The following is a 22,225-nucleotide window of genomic DNA, read 5'->3' as shown; positions in this document are numbered from 1 at the left end:
CCCTCCCTCTTGAGTCGGCGGGGCGGGGCTTGGCAGTCGCCGTCGAGCGCACCTGGGACGCGCCAGACGCCGGGCGGCAGGAGGAGCCTCGCAGTCGCGGCAGGTGCGTTGAAGCGCCGGGGCGGACGGGGAAGAGGCTGCCGGCCTTTGGAGCAGCAGCGCTGCGCTGCGCACGGGGTGATTCCTCACAATGCTCGGAATAGGGATCTGCCCAGCCCTGCAGGAGCAGCTGGCCCCACTCAGCTGGGGTGGTGACGTCATTGCTGTCGCCTTGGGGCCGAGGTGGCTGGATCCGTATGACGTCATCTTGCAAAGTGTGCCGCTTGGCCCCCTGCAGCGGGGTAAGCGCCCAGCCACGTGCAGCCCAACAGCCAACACCCGGCGAGGTCTTTTCCCTTATTCCTTCTAGGGCTGACCCCTTGATTCAAGAAGTCCACAGTGACGAGGCTGCATCGATGGATTTTATTTTATTGCATGGTTATCTTAAGAACTGGTATAGATAAAGTCTCTGTATAGACACACACATATTTTTAATAACCGAAGAACATAGGAACCATATGGGTGTGGGCATCAAGTAAATAAATAAAAAATACTTAACTGAGAGTAGAAATTGTAGAAAGATTTTTGACAGGCTTTTCTTGGGGTCAAAAGAAAGCCATTTAAAACAACTGTTGTTGAGACATTTCATGCTGAATCTGGACGGTGACAGGTGGGTGTCCTGCCCCACCCCCACCCCCCTGCAATACGAATCCTAACTGTACCCATGGCCTTATACCGAGTCATGCCATTCATTCATCCAGCTCAGCATTGCCGACACTGGCTGGCAGAGGCTTTCTGGGGTTTCAGGCAGAGGACGTTCCCAGCCCCACCTGCAGATGCAGAAGACTGAATCTGGGAGCTGATAACTTACTATTAAGCCACAGCCCTTCCTGCACAGACATGAATAAAATCTGCATATGGGAAGAGAGAAAAGTTTCAAAGAGAACAGCGTGCTTCCTTTGGGTTTTGAATAATGCCCACATAAGTTGAGGGTGCAGGTATTTGTTCAAAAGTACAGTGGTACTTCGGGTTACATACGCTTCAGGTTACAGACTCCACTAACCCAGAAATAGTACCTCAGGTTAAGAACTTTGTTTCAGGGTGAGAACAGAAATCGTGCTCCGGCGGCACAGTGGCGGCAGGAGGCCCCATTAGCTAAAGTGGTGCTTCAAGTTAAGAACAGTTTCAGGTTAAGAACGGACCTCCGGAACGAATTAAGTACTTAACCCGAGGTACCACTGTACCACTTCTTCTTACGTGGCACTTCTCCTCTCTGCAGTTTTTTATAAATATGTTTCCTCCCTCTTTTTTTAACCCTTTCAGAAAACTCTAAAAGCCCAGCTAACAGGAGGCACGTTGTCAGTTGATCAGTACGCTGATCTGGAGGCCGTATTTGAGGTCCTCTCCAAGCCTGTGGTTTTGTATCCATAGGATGAGATTCTGGAGAGAGGGAGGGAGATAAGTGATCAATCCAGTCTCTAGCCAAGTGTTAAGTATCCCTTTGCATGAGTACAGGGGATGGTTGCCACAGAAAGTACAAGCTAGAGGTGCTCCAGGAAGGTGGGCTAAAGGGGGCAGGAAGTAGAGAACAATAGACCTGTGGCCAGTCTTGTCCTGAACTGGGAAGAGACCGAGGAGCATGACTTGCTTTCTGTGCTGGATCCAAAGATATGGCTTGCAGTGGGGAGCAAGACCGCTAGGAGAGTTGATGCCGTGAGCCCTTCCATCTTCTGTTCAGCCTGTATATGGCATGGCATGGAGAACACAGCTAGAGAAAAGTTTTATACTCCTCGAATAACACTAGACTTCATGGACATCCAAGGGAGCTGAACGCTGGAAGATGCAGGACAGACAAAATCAAGTACCTTCTGCAGAGCATAGTTAAATGATGGCACTCACTCCCACGGGAAGCAGCGACGGCCACCAACTTGGATCACTTTAAAAGAGCACTAGACAATTCAATGAGGATAAGGCTATCAATGGTTACTTGCTGCTATGGCCATATTCCACCTCCACTGTAAGAGGCAGCATGACGCTTAATACCAATTGCTGAGAATCACAGGTGGGCAGAGTGCTGTTGAACTCAGGCAGTAGCAGAGCTTCATGCTCTGGCACCGGGGGTGGGGGGTGGAGAGCAGGAGGGGGCATGGCTGGCGTGAATGAATACATAGGAATGAATTTTATTATTACGGTCACAGACCAGTTCCAGCTCACTTACAATATCAGGAAAATCGTAAAACACAACAGGAATACATTGAATTGCAATTGGGTATAACATAGACAATGCAGATATAGCAGTTAAAAATATATATAAAATCTGGATCACTAAAATATAACTTAAAATTGTCATTTAAAACCTTAATCATTTTGGTTCCCTACGTTTTATGGCAGTCGCACAGAATTTGGCCACCTTTAGCGTGATCTCTGGATCCTTGTCCTCTACCAGGAGTTTTAGACATTGAAGTTCAGACCCATTTGGAGATTTTTGTGGCTGGCGTGTGTCCCGGGGGTGTGGTGCGTGTCCTGGGGGTGTGGTGTGCATCCTGGGGGCTTCCCAGCACAGGTGGGGGGCAGCTGCGATGGCACCCCACCAGGATCGCGCTGCCTGGGGCAGTGTGCTCACCCCGCCCCCCCTCTTCCTCCGCCAGTGAGCTCAGGCCCTGCTTATGTGCTTCCCATAGGTTGTCCACTGTGAGAACAGGATGCTGGAACAGGTGGACCATTAGCCTGATCCAGCAGGCTGTTTTTATGTTTTCATGTTCTCAGCGGTTAGCTCAGTTGGTTAGAGCATGGTGCTGACAATGCCAAGGTTGCCGGTTCAATACCCATATGGGACAGCTGCATATTCCTGCATTACAGTGGCACCTCTAGTTGCGGACACGATCCGTTCCAGGGTGCCATTCACAACATGAAAAGCTGCAACGTGAAGCAAACACAACAAGAGGTATGACTGTATAGGGAGTTGGACTAGGGGTCCCTCCCCACTCTACAATCTATGATTCAGTGCTGATCTTCCATAACGCAGCATGGAAGAGGATAGGCAGGAGACTAGGATTGGTTGGCTCTGCCCGTCGTTGGCTCTGACTCCACCTACTGTTGACCTCTTTGCCTTCTGCCCTACCAGCCACAATAGGCACCAACTGCCACTGCACTACGCTGGTTGCAGAGCCATGGGATTAGGCGTTTATGGTACTTTTTATTGCATCCCTCCCCCGCCCAGTGTGTTGTGACAAAGAGGAAGGCTTACAGCACTGAACTGGAATAGATCTGGCAGTAACCAAATGAAAGGCAGAATCTCAGGCCGGGTAGGCCGAGAGAGAAAAGTGAGAGTTTAAGTCAATGTGAGATGTAAAACAAAAGCATAGAAAAGGGATGCCATTGACTCTGGTGGTGGTCCTCATCTCGCCTCCTGCACAGAGTTTTTCCCCCGCCGCCACCTCCCATCACGTCCCAAAGGGAGATTGTTCCAGTGTTGATCCAACACAGCCCCCAAACAGCCAAGCTGCTAAGTGAATTCTGCTTAGCTGCTGGGGTCTATATTTAGATCCCTGTGAAAGGGGTTAGCGAGTTGCCTGGAGCCAGCAGAGCATCTAAGGATGTCAGTGTAACAGCAGTTAGGGATGAAAAATAACCAGGAGCTTTAAGTAAATCCTTTGGACTGAGCAGGGCTGGGGGAGGGAGCAGGAGAGAGAGTGAAAGCAGCCTCTGATTACAGATGGGAACTTCGCTGGAGCTTCGCCTGCGAATTGGCACCTCCTCTGTGCTGGAAAAGAGGGCAGCGCGCCACATAATTTCATGGCTAGATCTGTGGGTGGTGGGTGCTGGCAGATGGGGGGGTGGACGTTGTGCAGAAAGAGAGCTCCAGCAAGCCCCCATCCTGTTACCCTACTCAGTTTGCACAGTTTAGATCAGATTTTATATGGCTTTTGCCTGGTTTTATCCTCGTTGTATGGCTGACTTTGATGCCAACTGCTTAGAGATAATTGTGATTAAGTGGCATGTGCATTGCCTAAATAAATAAAACAGCTGAAAGTACTAGGATTGGCTGGTACTGCCTGTCGTTGGCTCTGACTCCCCCTACTGTTGGTCTTTCTGCCTTTTGCCCTACGAGTCTCAAAGGGCACCAACCACAACTGCTCAAACTGAACCCCACTATTGCAATCATCGAGAAAAAAAGAATGCTCTCCAGGTCTTAGGCTGCTCCCTGTGATTACCAGTGGGAGAGCTACTGTGATCTAGCCTTGAGGCATGGACTACAGAGACCTAGGTTTAGATTCCCATTTGGCACCTAAGGTCACTGTATATCTGGCCTGTGTGTCACAGCGTTGTCAGGCAAGGAATGTCCAGAGGGAGGAATTAACTATTCATTGACAGAAGTATACTTGTGTAAATTATGGAAAGGCATCTCCACCAATCCAATGTCCCTCAGCTACCCATAGATGAGAACTTGATGAGGCAGTTGCTGCAACAGAGAGTCCCTGCCCCTGAACTCAGCTTACGTATCTCCCCCACCCAGGCTACACACGAGTAGGTGAAGACACTGTCTGTGTGTAACCTGCTTCTTATCCTCTCTCTTCCATCCTTGCCTGGTCCTGGGAGGCAGGGGCAGAAGGAGAAGGTGTCAAAGCCCTTGACCCTGCAACAGCCTGACCTCTCCCTCTCCCTCTCCCTCTCCCTCTCCCTCTCCCTCTCCCTCTCCCTCTCCCTCTCCCTCTCCCTCTCCCTCTCCCTCTCCCTCTCCCTCCCTCCCTCCCTCTCCCTCCTGCACCTGTTCTCCCCAGTCTTGCAGCTTCTCCTGCCTCTGACTCGTCTTCTTGCAGTTACAGATCACTGATCCCTTCATCTTCCAAGACAGTCTTCAACCCCATTTCTCTCAGTGCCCACACATCAGTATCCAGCCACCACTGCTCACTGTCCAGTCAGTCCCTGACACTATCCTTACATCTTAGCTTAGCCTACTTAACAGGGTTGCTGTGAGAAGACCATGCACAGATGGTACCATGCATGCCACCTTGAGTTAATCATAGAATTGTAGAGTTGGAAGGGGCCTCCAGAGTCACCTAAGTCCAGCCCCCTGCAATGCAGGAATCCCAGCTAAAGCATCTATGACAGATGGCTGTCCAACCTCTGCCTATAAACCTGAAATGATCTTTTTAGGAAGGGCAGGAAGAGTAGTAAGAAATGGCACTGCCATCAGATTCCAGGGACGGAGAAGGATTAAATCCTATTTGGAAAAGTGAATCCATTGGGATGCATCTGAAGTTGTGTTTGTTTTCTGTTTTCAATGTTCTCATTTTTATAATAATTAAAATACATGCCACAGCTCCTACCACTGTCAATACTATATATAGCTGGTGTGAACTAACACTTAAAAATGCAAGAACAGAGAGACCAAGGAAAGAAATAGCACAATTCCACCACTGAAGCAACAGACCAGGCTTGGGACCACATGGCCCTCTAGGTCATGTTGCACTACAACTCCCATCATCCCTGGCTGCTGATTAGGTTGGCTGGGACTGATGGGAATTGGAGTCATCTGGAGTGCCACAGCTTCCGTACTCCTGCAATAGACCAAAAGACTAACAAGCTGAAAAGTACTACAACAGATAAACCTCCATAATGCTCAAGCTGCATTGACATCCAGTATTTTTAAAAATGGTATTTTCTTAATGCAGGGAACCTTATATCCAATACCATAAATGGCCCTCCAGGCCTTTCTATCTGACCCTCAGGTCTCTCCGCAGACTGTGCCTTTTCTCCTACCAGCCCTGATCCACAGCCTCCTCCAGTTCTTTAGCCTGGCTGGCACATGCCCTTGAACTGTACAAAAGACCCTGTGTGCTGGGATGTGTGTACAGAAGCCTCTAATTCTGAATGGCTGGACTCCTGAACAAAGATAAGGGGCACATCTGTCCCCCCACAGGCATGTGGCCCTTGGAAGGTTGCCCACAAAGGATTGCAGCCATTTCAATACAGGACCTTACAAGACCACCTTCTAAGGAACATCAACCTCAACAAGCCTGACCAGAAGCAAGCATTAGATGATGGCGTTTCTACCACACAGGATGGGGCCTTCTGTTGTTGGCACTAGGAAAGGCTTTTAACTGTGAAAAGGAACAGCCTAAAAGTGAACCCAGAAGGGATGGGGCTATAGGACCAGCTATGTACTCCTTTTATTTTGGCTTAGATCTTGCAGGAACAAGGCCTTTTCTGACCATTGTCTCTCTCTGGCCTCATACTAGCATCCTGGCTGGACAGCTCTTAATAGCCTTGTCCTGGAGATTGCACCTAGTCCTGCTGGACAGCTCCACTGCCTCACCAGTAATTGAGGAACCTGAGTCTCCCAGTTCCAGCGTTGGATTCCTTATTAGTGTTCTGCTCCAGGCAGCTAGAAGACTGAAGATCCTAGGCAAGACATGGTGCAGCCAGGACTGACCATTCCACATGACACACAAACCGAAGCTATTTTAGAATGTTGCTTCAGCAACATGTAACCTCAGGCTGAGCCTTAAATAAGGCTGCAGCTCAGTCTGGGTGATTTGCTCGACCACCTACTGGAAGAAACTTCTGGTTGAAAAGGCTTAGCCTGTTTCAGCAGCCATGGACTCTGGCAGTGCAAAGGAGAGCATTTAGTTAGAAAACCACAAGAGATGAACTATCTTTTTGTCCCCTTTAAGACTTTTCCTACTTTACTACTAGGTCTTCATTTGGTTGTCTGGGGGCCATAAAGAGATACACACATAAATGCAAACAATCATCTAAGATTGATTGCATCCCAGTTTTAGGGTTTTCTCTCTCTCTTCTCATAAAACAACCCCTACAAAAACCTAAATACAACAAAATGACAATGAGGAGAGAGAAAAGGGGGAGGGGCAAAGTGGGTCCTGTCTTGACTCTGACAGAGTCTGGAGGAAGCAAGGTAGAGCGCCCAGCAGGGACAATGGACCAACAAGCAGAGACAGAGTAGCAACTGGTCAAGAACCAGACTCTGGAAACAAGAGTGGTCAGAGACAGCTTCAGTACCCTGGACAGGTCCCATGAAAGAGGCAACTTCTTCCAACAAGAGCTGGGTTCTTGCATAGTTCCCCAGCTTGGTTACCTTTCCCAGGCTCTGCCCTATTGCTGAAGAATGCAGATAGCAGATACTTGAAGGGGTGGTCCTCTGGCTTGACTCTTGTCACATCTCTGCTCACTCTTCAGTTGTGCACAGACTCAGTAGCACAGGAGGCCCTTGGGATCCTTGTGGAGGGGTCTCCAGTTCAGAAGGTCCGTAGCTGCTGGACAGGGTCTAGATTCAGATTTACACTTGCGGCCCTGGGGCCCTGAAACCTTGAGCCTTAGAGTGAAAACCAGGGCTGCCATTTGACAGACGAATAGGGAGCAGTTGGGTGGGCAGAGCTGCAAGCCTGCCGGCAGCCCTCAGATGTATTGGGAGATGATGTGCTAGCATGGGAGAAAGGTTCAAGTGGCTACCAGTTAGCTACCAGGCTAAGTTCAAAGTGTACTGGTGTACAAAGCCCTATACAGCTTTGGAACGGGATACCTAAAAGATGATCTCACTCATCATTATACACTCAACCAATCACTATGCTCTGCTGGAAAGGGCCTCCTGCAGATACCATCTCATCAGGAGGTCCGTTCCGTATGATGTAGGAATCAGCACTTTCACACAGTGACACTTACCCCTTAGAACATCTCCCCAATACACATCAGACAGCCCCATTCACACTGCACAGTTAAAGCAGCACCATACCAGTTTAAGTAGGCATGACTTCTCCCAAAGCCTTATAGGAACTCTAGTTTGTTAAGCGTGCCGAGACTTGTTAGGAGACTCCCAAATTCTCTTCCCACAGCTAAAATATTCAGAGTGGCATAACAATCAATCCCTCTTCCCAGGGAACTCTGCAAATTGTAGCTCTGTGGGGGGAGTAGGGGCCTCCTAACAACTCTCAGCAGGGACGCGGGTGGCGCTGTGGGTTAAACCACAGAGCCTAGGGCTTGCCGATCAGAAGGTTGGCGGTTCGAATACCCACGACGGGGTGAGCTCCTGTTGCTCGGTCCCTGCTCCTGCCAACCTAGGAGTTCGAAAGCACATCAAAGTGCAAGTAGATAAATAAGTACCGCTCCGGCGGGAAGGTAAACAGTGTTTCTGTGCGCTGCTGTGGTTCACCAGAAGTGGCTTAGTCGTGCTGGCCACATGACCCAGAAGCTGTACGACGGTTCCCTTGAGCACCGCAACCCCAGTCGTCCGCGACTGGACCTAATGGTCAGGGGTCCCTTTACCTTTTAATGACTCTCAGCAGCCTTAACAAACTATAGCTCCCATAAGTCTGTGGGGGAAGTCGTGACTGTTAATAATATTATTATTTATACCCTGCCCATCTGGCTGGGTTTCCCCAGCCACTCTGGGCAGCGTACAGCAGATCTAAAAACATAATAACTTTGGCTGCTCCCATTGAAAGGAGCAAAGATGCACAGCAGTAGATTTGCCATCCAGCTTCTCTGTGAAAATAACTGGGAAATAGTGGTGATGATGATGGTGGTGATGAAGATGGTGATAATATCTCTTCATCCTTCCTTGCATTGTAGGGCATTGGACTAGATGACCCGCGGGGTACTTTACAACTCTACATCTCTATGATTCTGTGATTTTCTACTTCAATTCCTGAGCAACAGGTCATCAAATTTGTTGTTGTTGTTACTAGTACTACTACCACCATTACTTGAACAAAAATCTACAGACACAGCAGCCCTCCCCAGCAATAAAGACAGTAACAGACAGCTTAAGGAGCAACAAATCATCACTAGCCACACACACCATCATAGCCTGTCAAAAACCTTGGAAAAGAGGTATGGCTGCTGCCATTGGGTTAAAAAAAACTGCCAGAGACAAGCTAATCCACATCCCTGGCAGCTCCAAAATAGCCATGTGTAGAAAGGCAGGCACCAAGTGTTGTGCCAGCTGGGAGGCAGGAAAGCAGGAGGAAGGCAGAAGGGGGGGGGGACACGGAGAGAGGGGATTTATACAGGGTGTGTGGGAGAAGCAGAAGCCCTGCTTTCCCTGATCCTAAACAGTGCAGAAGAGAAAGAAAATGGAGCACTGCTAGGCCTGGTTAGCCAGGGGGGAAAGCTGAAATGTAACCAGGTCTCCCCCTTCGAAGTGGTTGGTAGATCCGGCAGGCAAATCAGGCAGCTAGCAGTCTGCTGATACCCAGAGCATCGTGAGAGCGGTTCAGCCAAGGAGAGAGAGGGAGAGAGAGACACACACACACGGAGAGATGCTTTTGTTGGCCATGGAGACTGTCTGGGCACAGTGAAACCCCTTTCCACAGGCAGATTCTGTTCTCACCCCGATCTCACCGGAGACCACCACAGCGGCAGAACCGGCTCTCCATTTCTTAGCAGTCCATCTGGTAAGCATGCCTGGCTGCTTTGTGCCCTTGATGTGGAGGTGGCTGGATGGTTTGTGGAGGAAAAGAGAAAAAGGGAGGGATCTGGGAGGGAATGGGGGGAGGTGTTACAGGTGGCTTACGATGGGTTCTACTATTCTGGATGTATATATGGATCAGTGCATTATTTATCCATCCAGATAATCCAGATAATTGGCAGTTAAAGAAGAAGAAGAATGTGTGTGTGTGTGTGTGTGTGTGTGTGTGTGTGGAGAGAGAGAGAGAGAGAGAATTGGCTTCCGTGGCCAACTATGGGTGTGCAATGCAAAGAAAATAAACTTTCTAAAAAGCAAAAAATTCTTCACTTGTCATTTCCATCTTTGAAGCCATGTGTGCATTAGCAGGGTTTTTGTGTGTGACAAATACTCCAAGTGGAATGACTGACATTCTCATTGTGGTGGTGGTGATAAAAGGAGGAGCCGAGCTGAAACCTCGCGAAGCATATGAGCAGATGGCTCTTTACTATAGTTGTTGTCTATTTGCACAAGTCACATAGTGGAGTCACAGTGGTTGTGGATTGTGATATCGGCTTGGCGAGTTTGGGGTGTGTCGGTGAAGCAATCGGAGAGCCTTCCCTACATATGTATTTGGTAGAGAAACATGTCTTCCCAGGTGCTTTGATCACGCGAAGCCTCGGAAACTGGCTTCTGAAGGTCTCCTGTGATTAGGTGCTTCCTTGCAACATCAGGCTAGAAAGTTGAGGTGAGCAAAGAGAGGGGATTGTGGTATCAGAGCTGAAGATGGAATTGGGTGGCATAATTTTGACACAAAGTCCCTGCTATTTTCCAGCATTCATGTAAATGGAAAAGACCATCGTCCGGTGGAAGAACATCTGCTTTGCATGCATTCGGTCCCAGGTGCAGTCACTGGCAATTCCAGGTAGGGCTAGAACCCTACCTGAAATCCTGGAGAACCGCTTCCAGTCAGTAGAGGCAATGCTAAGCAATGGTCTGACTCTGTACAAGGCAGTTTCCTATGTTCCTGAACAGGCAACTGCACCAAGCAATAGCATCATCTCATTTTAATCCTATTTCACACACACAGTCTTTCTCAGTACCTCATTTAGGCTCATGTGATCCAGTACCCAGATCCACCCACTGGTTGGCATCAGAATCCCACGTTTCACAAACCCAGTCGCCCATCAGTGTCCTACATCTGCCCAAATGAAGTCCCACAAACTTTATCCTCTCTCTCTCTCTCTCTCTCTCTCTCTCCAGATTTTCAGCCTGAAATTTTCCAGAGCAAACTCTAGTTTCAACAGTGGGAACTAGCACAGGGGGGAGCCAATGTGGTTTCTATGGGCGCCCATACACCCAGAGAGGCCTTTCATGGTGCCCACAGGGCCACCTCTCCCCACTGAAATTAGTAGCCAATAAAATAGGGAGTGGGAGCGGTGTGTGTTTGGTTGAGGTGTGTATATGGTGCACAGAAGATAGGAACATAGGATGTGCTTTACACTGAGTCGGACCACTAGTCCATCTAACTCTGTCTATAGCAACTAACAGCGACTGTTCAGGGTTTCAGGCAGAGGTCTCTCCCAATCCTTCCTGGAGATGCTGTGGATCAAACCTGTTACCTTCTGCATGCAAAGCAGGTGCTCTACCACTGAACCACAGCTCACATGTTGACTATAGTTTGTCTGCTTTGCAAATTTGCCCGTGGGTCCTAAAAGGATAGCAACTCCTGGTCTAGCAGCATCCCTGTGCTGCATGCTGTGAAAAGGAATTCTTCTCCTCCCCTGCTACTAATCCTCATTAAACCAAGAGAGCCAATTAAACAAGCCACCTCTGAATTTATGACCGCTCTACTTTGGAGCGCAGATAAGATTTCTAGCTTCTCCTTCATGACACTTTAGCTTTCCAAATTCAGGGCACTGAGCTACTTCCAAAAATATAGTTCCTCAATATGTTTCTGAGGTGTTTAAATTGCATAGGAGGTTGCACCATCTTGTGTGTGTGTGTCCCCCGTTGTTTCAACAGTGGAAAACAGGTGCACTCTTGTAGCACCAATATCCAGGTAAATGTTTGTGTGGGCACACACATATATATCTTCGTATATAGATAAAAACGTAATGTGGTCATCACGCTGCAGTTTGTGCATCTGCCAAAAGGTGGCCAAACCAACTGCAACATGATGGCAGGCAGGCATGTGAAGAAGCAGTGCAGGTGGAGAGTGGTTTGGTTAGGTGCAAAGGAAAGAGGGGGTGGCCATGTGTGGTTGGCAAAGAAGTTGACAGGTAGGTAGGATTGGCAAGTAAAACGAGCAGGGGGAGCAGCCGTGTGTGTGTATCAGCCAGCATTCAGTGACCCCATTTGTGGGGTGGTGGGAGGTTTCTCCTCTTTGATTTCTTTTCTCTAAGGATTTTTTTTGTCCTTCTGAAAACCTTGGGTTTTCCCCAAGCCTGTTGATATGTAATTTTGTGGGTGTGGATGGTGCTGTTTTGGCTACACAAGTCATGCTGGTTTGGGCAGATGGGAATTTTCTAAACTATTGTGGGGGGGGGCAGCATCAGGATGGGGAAAGCCGGTATATAGAATATTTGGATCTGTTTATACTTGTTCTGATAACAGCTGTAGGTCAAAACACATGCAGCAACATTTGCTGCCTGGACATGAAGTTATGGGGAGAGGGAGGATGAAAGGAAAGCACGACGTTGGCAATTGTATTGCTACTGGCAAATGTAAGAGTCAGTGGGGTGTAGTGGTTGGAGCGTTTGGCTAGAACCTGGGAGACCAGGGTTAAAATTCACATTCCACAATGAAGCTCACTGGGCAACTTTGGACCAGTCACTGCTTCTCAGCCTAACCTAACACAGTTGCTGGAGAGGGGGGAGAGAAATGGGGAGGGGCAGAGACATGCATGCCACCTTGAGCTGCCTGGAAGAAAAGTAGGCTATAAATGAGAGCTTTGCGCCAAATTTGGTGGAAATGCACACCAAATCAGGCCAAATAATGATCACTCAGAGTTAGGTTGCTCTACTAGGAGAGATCTGATGTTGTCAGAGAGGAAGGAGAGACATGTAGAGGAACACAGGTTCCCCCATGCCTATTTATTTATTTAGGCCTTGCATGTGCAACGTAATCACAATTGTCTCTTAAGTGGTGTCCATCAAACTCAACAATACAGTAAAGATAAAATTGGTTAAAATTATAAAATCATAGTTTATTCTTTTAGAAATTTGAGGCATCGGGGCTGAAACATGAAGAATTCTCATATATAGATATAGATATTGATATAGATTTTATATATAGATTATGTACACACACACACACACACTGTGTGTGTGTGTGTGTGTGTGTGTGTGTGTGTATGATTATGGCATTCCCAATCCCCCCCCCAAAAAAAAACCCCAGAAAAGGCAAAGTAGAGAAAAAGTAAATCTACTAAGAATAACAATAACAGGAGCCATCCCTTGCAAACAGGATCAGTAGGAGCATATGCTACATGGCCTCTTTAAAGCTTAAATTGGCTCTAAGAGCTGAGTCACACACGCCTGGATACCAGTTGAACTTTTGTCACCTTGATTAGTCAATATTTTGACAGTTCTCACGTTTGGCTGAGAGTTATCTCCTCCATTAGAAAGCCTTGTGTTTGAGGTGCAAATTTCAACAGTGGCAACTCATCTGTGATGGCTCATTTGCTCGCCATGAAACGTAATGAGTGTCTGTGTATGTGCTGACCTTAAGAGTCACGAAGCACATGGGATTCCTCCAGTTTTACAGAGTGCACTCCAGTTCATGAGTCCAATGGTTTGGGGGAGAAAAGCTGAATAGTCATCTTTTTTGTGGGGGGGGGGGAGATGTCACTGTTTCACCAGGGTGAGCATTTCCAGCCAAGAGGTTTACTAGAGAACAATGTTGTAGAGCAAGCTCATGATGTGTGGATGCTATGGAAGATCAGAAGAGCATGCTGGGTAATTTTGGTCAGGTGACTCCATTTATCCTGTTCTGCTGAGGCTTGGGGCCCACAAGAGAAATGGTGGTGATGGATCCCAGGTCAGCTCAAGTCAGGGGCACATCAGGTAAAGGTAAAGGTACCCCTGCCCATACGGGCCAGTCGTGTCCGACTCTAGGGTTGCGCGCCCATCTCGCTTAAGAGGCCGGGGGCCAGCGCTGTCCGGAGACACTTCCAGGTCACGTGGCCAGCGTGACGAAGCTGCTCTGGCGAGCCTGCACCAGCGCAGCACACGGAAACGCTGTTTACCTTCCCGCTATAAAGCGGTACCTATTTATCTACTTGCACTTAAGAGTGCTTTCGAACTGCTAGGTGGGCAGGAGCTGGGACTGAATGACGGGAGCTCACCCCGCTGCAGGGATTCGAACCGCCGACCATACGATCGGCAAGTCCTAGGTGCTGAGGTTTTACCCACAGCGCCACCCGCGTCCCCCAGGGGCACATCAACAATCAGCTAATAAAGTGCTTTTCAGCCAGTGTGCCATGGCACCCTGGGGTGCCTTGAATGGTGGTCAGGGGTGCCGCGGGCAACACTGGCCTCTGTCCCTCTTTCTTTCCCTCCCTCCTCTGGTGTCTTCTTGTGTCTCTGCCTCCCAAAGTCTTGCACAGCTATTTAGTGCAGCATCCCTAGCTATAAGCCCCACAGGTGAATAGTGCCTCTGGAAAGCACCTCTCTTTGAGGCCGGGGGCAGGCTGAGGGAACACTCCACAAGGGAGGGTGTTTGAAAAGGAGTGAGGGGCTGCCAGCTCTGCAGGCAAGAGGAGACATAACTGGGCTCCTGAGCCCCACAGGGGTGCCGCAGAAACTCCATGTACAGTGGAACAGCTTGGCTCCTGAACAAATCAGCTCCCGAAAGCCGCAAACCCGGAAGTGGGTGTTCCAGTTTGCAAACATTTTTCGGAAGCCGAACGTCCAATGCGGCTTCTGTGACTTCCAATTGAGTGTAGGAAGCTCCTGCAGCCAATTGGTTTTCGAACTGTTTCAGGAGTCAAATGGACTCCTGGAATGGATTAAGATAGAGAACCAAGGTACCACTGTAGTTCATCAAGAGAGCCATGGGCTCAAAAAGGTTGAAAACCTCTGAGCTAATGGAACGTACTTAGTTTTGCCATAGCCTGATACATAGGTGCCATATCATGCCGAAGATTGTGGTTCAACAAAGGGCTTCAACTTTGCCCATTAACTTTGGGAGGAGGGTGCCCAGTACCCACAAATATATTGTGGGTGCCAAAGCACCCACAACCCCCTGGAGTTGGCTCCAGTGGCCTGATGACTGTGGTAACACAGAGGTGAGCTTTTCCCTGATGGCTCCAGTGTTGTGGAATGCCCTCCCTGCTGAAATATGATGAGCGCCATCAGTGTTGGCATTGTGCCGGCTCCTCAAGACACACATCTGGGTAAGCAGTCCCCTGAACTGAACTTGTGTATTTATTGTTTTTTTCTGTTTCTTACTTTTTTTAATCGTTATTTTTTAACTTTTTGCTTTATCCTATATTTTATTTATTAAAGATGTTTCAGTGTTGTTGTGTGTTTTAATTATGGATCAGAGTTGTGAACGGCTTAGAAACCATTTTATCTTCTGCATAGGACTTAATTGAATATAAGCCAAAGCTCTAAGAACAATAAGATAAAATCAACGAACTTGGAAACAATAAAAACCACCCATAAAGACTCTCAAAACAGTTATATTATATATCGAATTGATCTTCTGTAAATGACTGGGTTACACCGCAGGGGGAAATTCCCTAAACTAAACTGTTTTCAGTCTGCGCCTGAACATCATCACAATAGGCACCTGTCTGATTTCAGCTGGCAATTGATTCCAGAGAGCTGGAGCTGCAACACTAAAAGCCCAGTTTCCGGTGCAGGCTAAGCACACCTCTGGGGCATTTGTTACTCCCAACAGTGCTCCATTTGAGGAGTGCAGCTGCTGGGAAGGGATATAGCAGGAAAGGACTTTAAATGCTAAAAGCAAAACCTTGACTTGTGCCTGCTAGCATCTTCTCAGCCAGATCACCTCCTTCAGCAGAGGAGTCACACAGTATCAACGGTGTGCCTTAGTCAATAATCTGCTGCGTTCTGCAACTGCTCTTTGTTGAAGGGTTTTATGCAGACAGTAAAGGTCCAACTATTAGGGATGCTGTAGCACAAGTGTGGGGAACCTTTGGCCTTCCAGATGTTGCCAAACTTCAATTCCCATCATCCCTGGCCATTGGCCATGCTGGCTGGGCCTGATTGAACTTGCAGCTCAGTAACATCTGCAGGGCCAAAAGGTTCCCCTGCGGTAAGCAATTGCAACCCACATGCCGGGAAGTTAGCACTGCAGCTCTGCTGCCCCAGCAAGCTAGGTAAAGATAAAGGACCCCTGGAGAGTTAAGTCCAGTCAAAGGCGACTATGGGGTTGTGGCACTCATCTTGCTTTCAGGCCGAGGGAGCTGGCGTTTGTCCACAGACAGCTTTCTGGGTCATGTGGCCAGAATGACTAAACCACTTTCAGGGTGCACTGAAATGCTGTTTACCTTCCAGAAAGACAAAGGGGCTGCCCTGGTATAAATCAGCTCCCTATGTTCCTTTCTGGGGGTGGCAGCTTTCAAACTCCCTGCCTTTTGGACCCAATTGGGATGAGTTTTCCCATTAACAGGAGCAGATCTCCAGAGCAAGGAAATGCTGATGAGAGCCAGTGTGGTGTAGTGGTTAAGAGCGGTGGACTCGTAATCTGGGGGACCGGGTTCGCTTCTCCGCTCCTCCACATGCAGCTGCTGGGTGACCTTGGGCTAGTCACACTTCTCTGAAGTCTCCCAGCCTCACTCACCTCACAGAGTGTTTCTTGTGGGGGAGGAAGGGAAAGGAGAATGTAAGCCGCTTTGAGACTCCTTCAGGTAGTGATAAAGCAGGATATCAAACTCTTCCTCTTCTTCTGGTGGTGCTGTTCAGATCTGCATGGCGGGGAACCTAGCTCACTTAAGCTTTTTCTACTATCTCGTAGGCATGCCAATACGGGCCCTTGCCTAACTTGGAACTTCCTGTGTGTCGTTTCAGGGGAAGTATGACTGAGGTGGAGCCTGTGTTAGATTTTGCATCATCTGGGCGCACTGGTCGAAGGAACGCGTTGCCGGACATTCTGGGCTCGCCGTCAGGCGTCACTCCCACTGACTTGCCTATGAAACTGGCGGAAATGTCTCTAAACTCAGGTAGATATCGGCCTTATTTTCTAACGCTTCCCATGTCAGTGGTAGCTTTGGCCAATGGAACTGTTCCTAACATTCTTCCTCTGTTATACTGGACTTGTTGGTTTGAACGGCCCTAGTACACCCAAAACCTGTTAGAATTTCTGCTCCATGATTGCAGTCATGGGAATGTTGTCTATCACATGACGGTATATGTTTTGACTCCACAGAGTGGGAAGTGACGGAGACAGGATGTTTGTGTTACTGTGTTCCGTGAAGTGGGACTATTGTCCTTTGTTCTTTCTCTTTGCTGTCTGATGCTAGAGAGAGAGGGAGCCATGTTGCAGTGCTCCATGTGTGTTTATATGTAAATAAAGTAGATCAGCCAAAATGCTGAGTTGCTGAGGTCTGTTACGCAAGCTGCGAAGACTCTGCAGATCCCTAAGTGTGCCGATGTCTGCTGGCATCGGTCGCTGTGATGTTCAGGCTGAAGAAAGCTTTTGAAGCTCCTGAACGATTGACCAGAAGGGAGAGAACATGCCAGTCGGGCATGTGTCTCACCAGGGTCCTACTCGAGTGTAGGACGAACTCCTGACAAAACCTGCTCAGTAATGAGATCTCCAAACCTGCAACATCTTGCATGCAAACGAAACGGCTTGGATGCAAGGACATAAAAATAGCCTCCTGGATCAAAGCAGTGGCTTATCAAGTCCAGCATCCTAATCTCACAGTGTCCAACCAGATGCCTGAGGGAAACCAGTGAGCAGAACATGAGCACAAGAGCTCTCTCCCCTCCCATGGTTTTTAGCAGCTGTTATTCAAAAGCATTGGGGCCTACAACTGCGGAGGCAGGGCATAGATATCATGGGTAGTAGCTATTGCTAGTCCCCTCCTTCATGAATTTGTCTAATCCTGTTTTAACGCCATCCAAGTTGGTGGTCATCTGTCAAGGCTTTGCCAAGGCTTTGGGAAAGCTATTCCTCCTCCGGTTGTAGCAAGAGCAGAGAAAACAAGGAGAGTCCTTTTTAATGAGTTTTATTCCATCCTTGTTTTCACAGTTGTAGGCCTCAAGCCTTAACTATGGCGTTGCTCCAAACTGGGCTCCTTCCCCTTCCTCCTTCCTATCAACAACCCCTTCCCTTACAGTGGCCACTCGTGGTCAAATGCCTTTGAGTCCTTTGTTCCTTACTCCTAATGAACGTCGTGTTCTGGGAGAAGGGGGATCAGAAATACTTTCCAGTGACAATGTGTCATCTGGCTGCCCTGCCCCAGTCCTACCCACCTCTCCTTCTTCTAACACTGCCCAACTCTTCTGTTCGCCTATCTCTGAGTTGGGACTTCCCTCAGACTCCTCAAACTCCTGCTGTAAATCAAAGCTGCATTCCTCTTCTCCCACAGCGTCAGAAGAAGGGGGTGGGTGATCTCCACCATTCCTCCTCCTGTCTCACCCTCCTGAGTCCAATCCCTGACATCATTATTGCCTCCTGGGAGAGCAAATTCCATAGTTTGACTATGTACAGTATGAAGAAGTACTTTTGTTTATTTGTCCTAAATCTTCCAGCATCCTAAACCTAGTATCCTAGACCTTACCATCAAGCTACAGCCTTATTCTCCACAGAGATTAATTATGTAATTAAAAATCTGTTTCCACTGCAGGAGATGGTGAGATGCATAATACAGGTTTTAGCAGGAGCCAAATTGCAGCAGAATAGAAACATCACAGGCCAAGATGGAACCTTGTTCCCTCCTTGCATCTTTCATTGAAATGCACATTTTTTTTCTGGCTGCTCCTTCACTGATCTTGTCTCTTTGCTTGACCCTCTCTCCACCTCCCCTCCCCAATCCCAGACAGGTCTCAAGAAATGCAGTCGCCAGCCACAGAGGTGCCCCCACCAGTACCTCAAAGCCCAGAGCTGAAAGATACCTCTTAACCCCTCCTCTTGGAGGCATCGGAAGCCACATAGGACATGGAAGGACTTCCCAGTATCAGAAGAGGTTTGCCTGGAGTTGTGTATGTGTTTGTGTGGGATGACCCAGCAAGGCTGTCTTACATCTCCCGGCATGGACTGACAGAGTAAGACTGGAGGGATTCCACAGCCATCTGTTTTACAAAGATGAGGGCAGAACCTTGAAGGGACCATATTTTTCTGTGGGACTTGAGGGGAGTGAAAGAAGAGGAAATGGAGGGTCTGTTGAAAGGCCTAGAGGGCCTAGGAAGCTGCCTTGTATCAACACAGACTATTGGTTCTAGCCAGCTCAGTATTGTCAACACTGATTGGCAGCAGCTGTCCAGGGTTTTTGGATGAGCATATTTCTCAGCTCTATCTGGAGATGCTGAGGTTTAAACCTGTGACCTTTGACATGCAAAGCATGTTCTCTGACCCTGAGATAGACCCCCCCTTCCCTAACTGTACACTTGCTATCCCTTAGAGGATCCTGAAGGTTATTAAAGGATCCAAGTTGTTCTTTCCTTCTTCTTCTTCAGAGAGTGCATTCTTCACTGTGATGTTTGGGGGAACGACGTATTTATTTGGGATTTGGGATTTGGTGTTGTCGTTTTTCACCAACAGATCCAGTATTCTTTTTCACACACAAATGTAAGGGGCAAGATGTGGTATCAGCTTATTCACCATCCCAGTTGATCCCCCACTAAGAGTGCAATTATGTCCTGTATACTTTGGAAATTTTGGTGGTTTGAGGAACAAAATTGCTCCAACCTCTCAAAAAGGAAAGAAATATAACGGCACTACCAATTTCGGTCACCAACCTGGTCTTCAAGAAGATGAATTTGGAATTCAAAACATTAAGATGGCAAAATGTCTTTCTTGTTGCATCTTAGAAACTACTTGGTTCACGGGCATATATGGGTTGGTGTCTGTGTAGAATTTGATGTTGAGCTTATTCTGAAAATATCAGCTTTCTTTACAAGGAAGGACTCAGGTTTCAAGTCCTCGTGGCTGTGAAGCAATGCTCACATTATAGAAATGGCAGAAGGGTCTCACCATCTTCCCTTAGGTGACCAACACACACACACACACCAGCTACTATCTTTTAGAAGGTCCCAGGGTGGCATTCTGCTAAAATTAGGAGGTGATTGTCTGGGTGTGTGACTTTCGTTAGGTGTTCCCTCTCCTTTTTCCTCTATCCCTTGAGTGCTGGAGCAAAGACAGGCCTAAGAATGTCCAGGCAACGCCTGGGAAACTATTACAATTGCAGGAGGGAGGGTCAGAAAGATTTCCAGTTGTATATATATTTAAAGCACAGAGTCCATATGGTCCTGATTATGATATAGCTGTCATCCCAGTAATTGGCAGGTAATTACCCTGCCTCCCATTGCATCAGAACAATGGCTTAAACACAAAGGAGTGGAAACATAGACAAAGGATAGAATGGAAATATAGAATGGAAATATAGACAAAGGCTTCCCCCCCCCAAAAAAAAGACCTCTTCCTGTTCCCAAAATCCACCACATTGATGAGCTTTCATGCCCACACACCTCTGTTAAGAACATTGGACTGGTTTCCTCCGCTGCAAAGATTATGCAAAAATTCAGAGATGGAACGGACATGTTGTAGAAAAGTAGGTTGCCCCAGTTTCTAGAGTTATAAAGCACTCGTGTTTAGTGAGGATCTGTTCGTGCTAATACTGCTCATTAAACTTCCACCATTCCAACAACTGTCTGGTATTACTTTCTGGTTTTAATTCCAAAATGTAGCTCAAACCAGAGGTTTTTTTAGCTATTCTGCTCTGTGCGTTAGTACCCTAGGGAGGCAGGTCTACACCCAGCCTCAGACAGCTCCAGGGTGGGTGACATGTTAAATGCCATAGAAGTGTCAGAGATAGACTCCAATGGCCCTGGAAAGGGATATGGGGCTGGAGAGGGAGGCATGGCTCCCCCTTAGGAGCCTCAGTATCAAGCTCCAATCCTACAGGAACCCTCCCTCTACAGCTCCAACAAACCATCTACCTGTATCATCCAGCCATGAGAGAAGCACGAATGATCAAGCATCAAAGCATACGGCCCAAAATGAACTACAGCTTACTAGATAGAAATGCAAGAACACCTTTGCTTTTATTTAGTTAAGGATTGGGGTACCTAGGCCCAGGGGTCAAACTAGCCTTCCAGGCCTCTTGGGACTCTCCCTAGGCCACCTGCCCAGGCACAGCCTTTAAGGGACGATGGAGAGTGATGTGGCCAGATTACCAAGGCAAAGCAGAGTTCCTGTGTTTCTCACATATATATTAGTTTTTTAACATACCATTTTCAACAGTAATTAAACATACTTTTACATCTTATTCAATTTTATGACTTCCATCAGTCCTGTCTGAAAATGTTCCAATCTAATCTCTTAGGATGCATTTCTTACTTTCCCTATTACATTTCAAACTCATAACCAATATCTCTGTCTTTTTCTACTTTGTAACACTTCGTATATTTCTCCTTACAAAATTTCTTATAGTCCTACTAGCGTAATTTGTTGGCTACAATTGCTCTTCAACTAGTTCATATATTTCTTCCAATCTTCTGTAAATCTCTGGTCCTGCAGGTTTCAAATCCTTCCTGTCATTTTGTCCAATTCTGCATAGTCCATTAATTTCATCTACCATTCTCAGAGTTCCTGTGTTTCTCAGACTTAGCCATCAAGCCTGCAGGAATAGTTCTACAGAACAATAGTGTCATTCATGAGCCAGAAGTCAGCTTAAACTGCTGAATAGCAGCCTGAAGGGAAAGGAGGCTGGGGCCAACTAGTTCTTGTCAGTGCCTTCTCCTCCACATCATTGAAGGCTGATCAGCTGCAGGTGGAGCCACTCCTTCTTCTCCCCCCACCTTCAGGCTGCTGTTCGGCAGGTGAAGCTGACTCCTGGCCCATGACACATACTGATTCCCATGGAACGGTTGTAACTCAGTGGTGGAGCATCTGTTTTGCGTGGTCCTTGGTCTAATCCCTGCCACTTACAGATAGGACTGGGAGAGAATGCTGTCTGAAATTAGATTACACCAAGCTGGGTGTATGAGAGGCTTGTCTCAGAATAAAGCATTTTACTAGGCTTCCATTGGTTTCAATGGATGAGCTGCAGTACCTTTTCTGGACTTGACGAGGGTGGCGCTGCAGCACAGGACATTGGAGATTAGTAGCGGCTTTCAACTGCAGCTGCTTTCAACATGTGGCTCCCACTCACCAAACCAGTACAGTGGTACCTTGGGTTACAGACGCTTCAGGTTACAGACTCCGCTAACCCAGAAATAGTACCTCGGGTTAAGAACTTTGCTTCAGGATGAGAACAGAAATCGTGTGGCGGCAGCAGGAGGTCCCATTAGCTAAAGTGGTACCTCAGGTTAAGAACAGTTTCAGGTTAAGAACGGACCTCCAGAACGAATTAAGTTCTTAACCCGAGGTACCACTGTAATAGTCTCCAGGTGTAGTTGGACTCCAACTCCCATCAGCCCCAGACAGCATGATCAACATAATCGGCAGTCTCTCCTCCCACCCACAGCCAAGGTTTGGGCCAACTCCAAACCACTTTAGTCAAGCAATGTCCAAGAGGACAATGTGCTGAGCAAGGAAATAGTTTTGGGTAGCAAGAGGCTATAGTACAAATGCCCTTTGACTTCC

The 22,225-nt window shown here is 47.8% G+C and overlaps 1 protein-coding gene across 3 annotated transcripts; it reads left to right on the top strand.

The window, feature by feature from the left end:
* The first annotated feature begins 35 nt into the window (after window positions 1-35).
* On the top strand, window positions 36-20,285 carry LOC309346167 (cAMP-dependent protein kinase inhibitor alpha-like). 3 transcript variants are annotated; one of them, XM_081869901.1, is made up of 3 exons: window positions 36-103; window positions 16,483-16,634; window positions 18,459-20,285. In XM_081869901.1, the coding sequence occupies exons 2-3, from the start codon at window positions 16,490-16,492 to the stop codon at window positions 18,539-18,541; spliced, it is 228 nt and encodes a 75-aa protein (XP_081726027.1). In that variant the 5' UTR covers window positions 36-103; window positions 16,483-16,489; the 3' UTR covers window positions 18,542-20,285. The 3 variants fall into 3 exon arrangements, with proteins under 3 accessions (XP_081726027.1, XP_081726028.1, XP_081726026.1); XM_081869902.1 differs by lacking the exon at window positions 36-103 and adding an exon at window positions 114-341; XM_081869900.1 differs by lacking the exon at window positions 36-103 and adding an exon at window positions 8,884-9,452.
* Window positions 20,286-22,225: the final 1,940 nt, after the last annotated feature.

The sequence above is a fragment of the Podarcis erhardii genome (genome assembly GCF_964252035.2).
Source record: "Podarcis erhardii genome assembly, chromosome: 7".
Classification (NCBI taxonomy): domain Eukaryota; kingdom Metazoa; phylum Chordata; class Lepidosauria; order Squamata; family Lacertidae; genus Podarcis; species Podarcis erhardii.
This window is presented reverse-complemented; position numbering and strand designations above follow the sequence as displayed.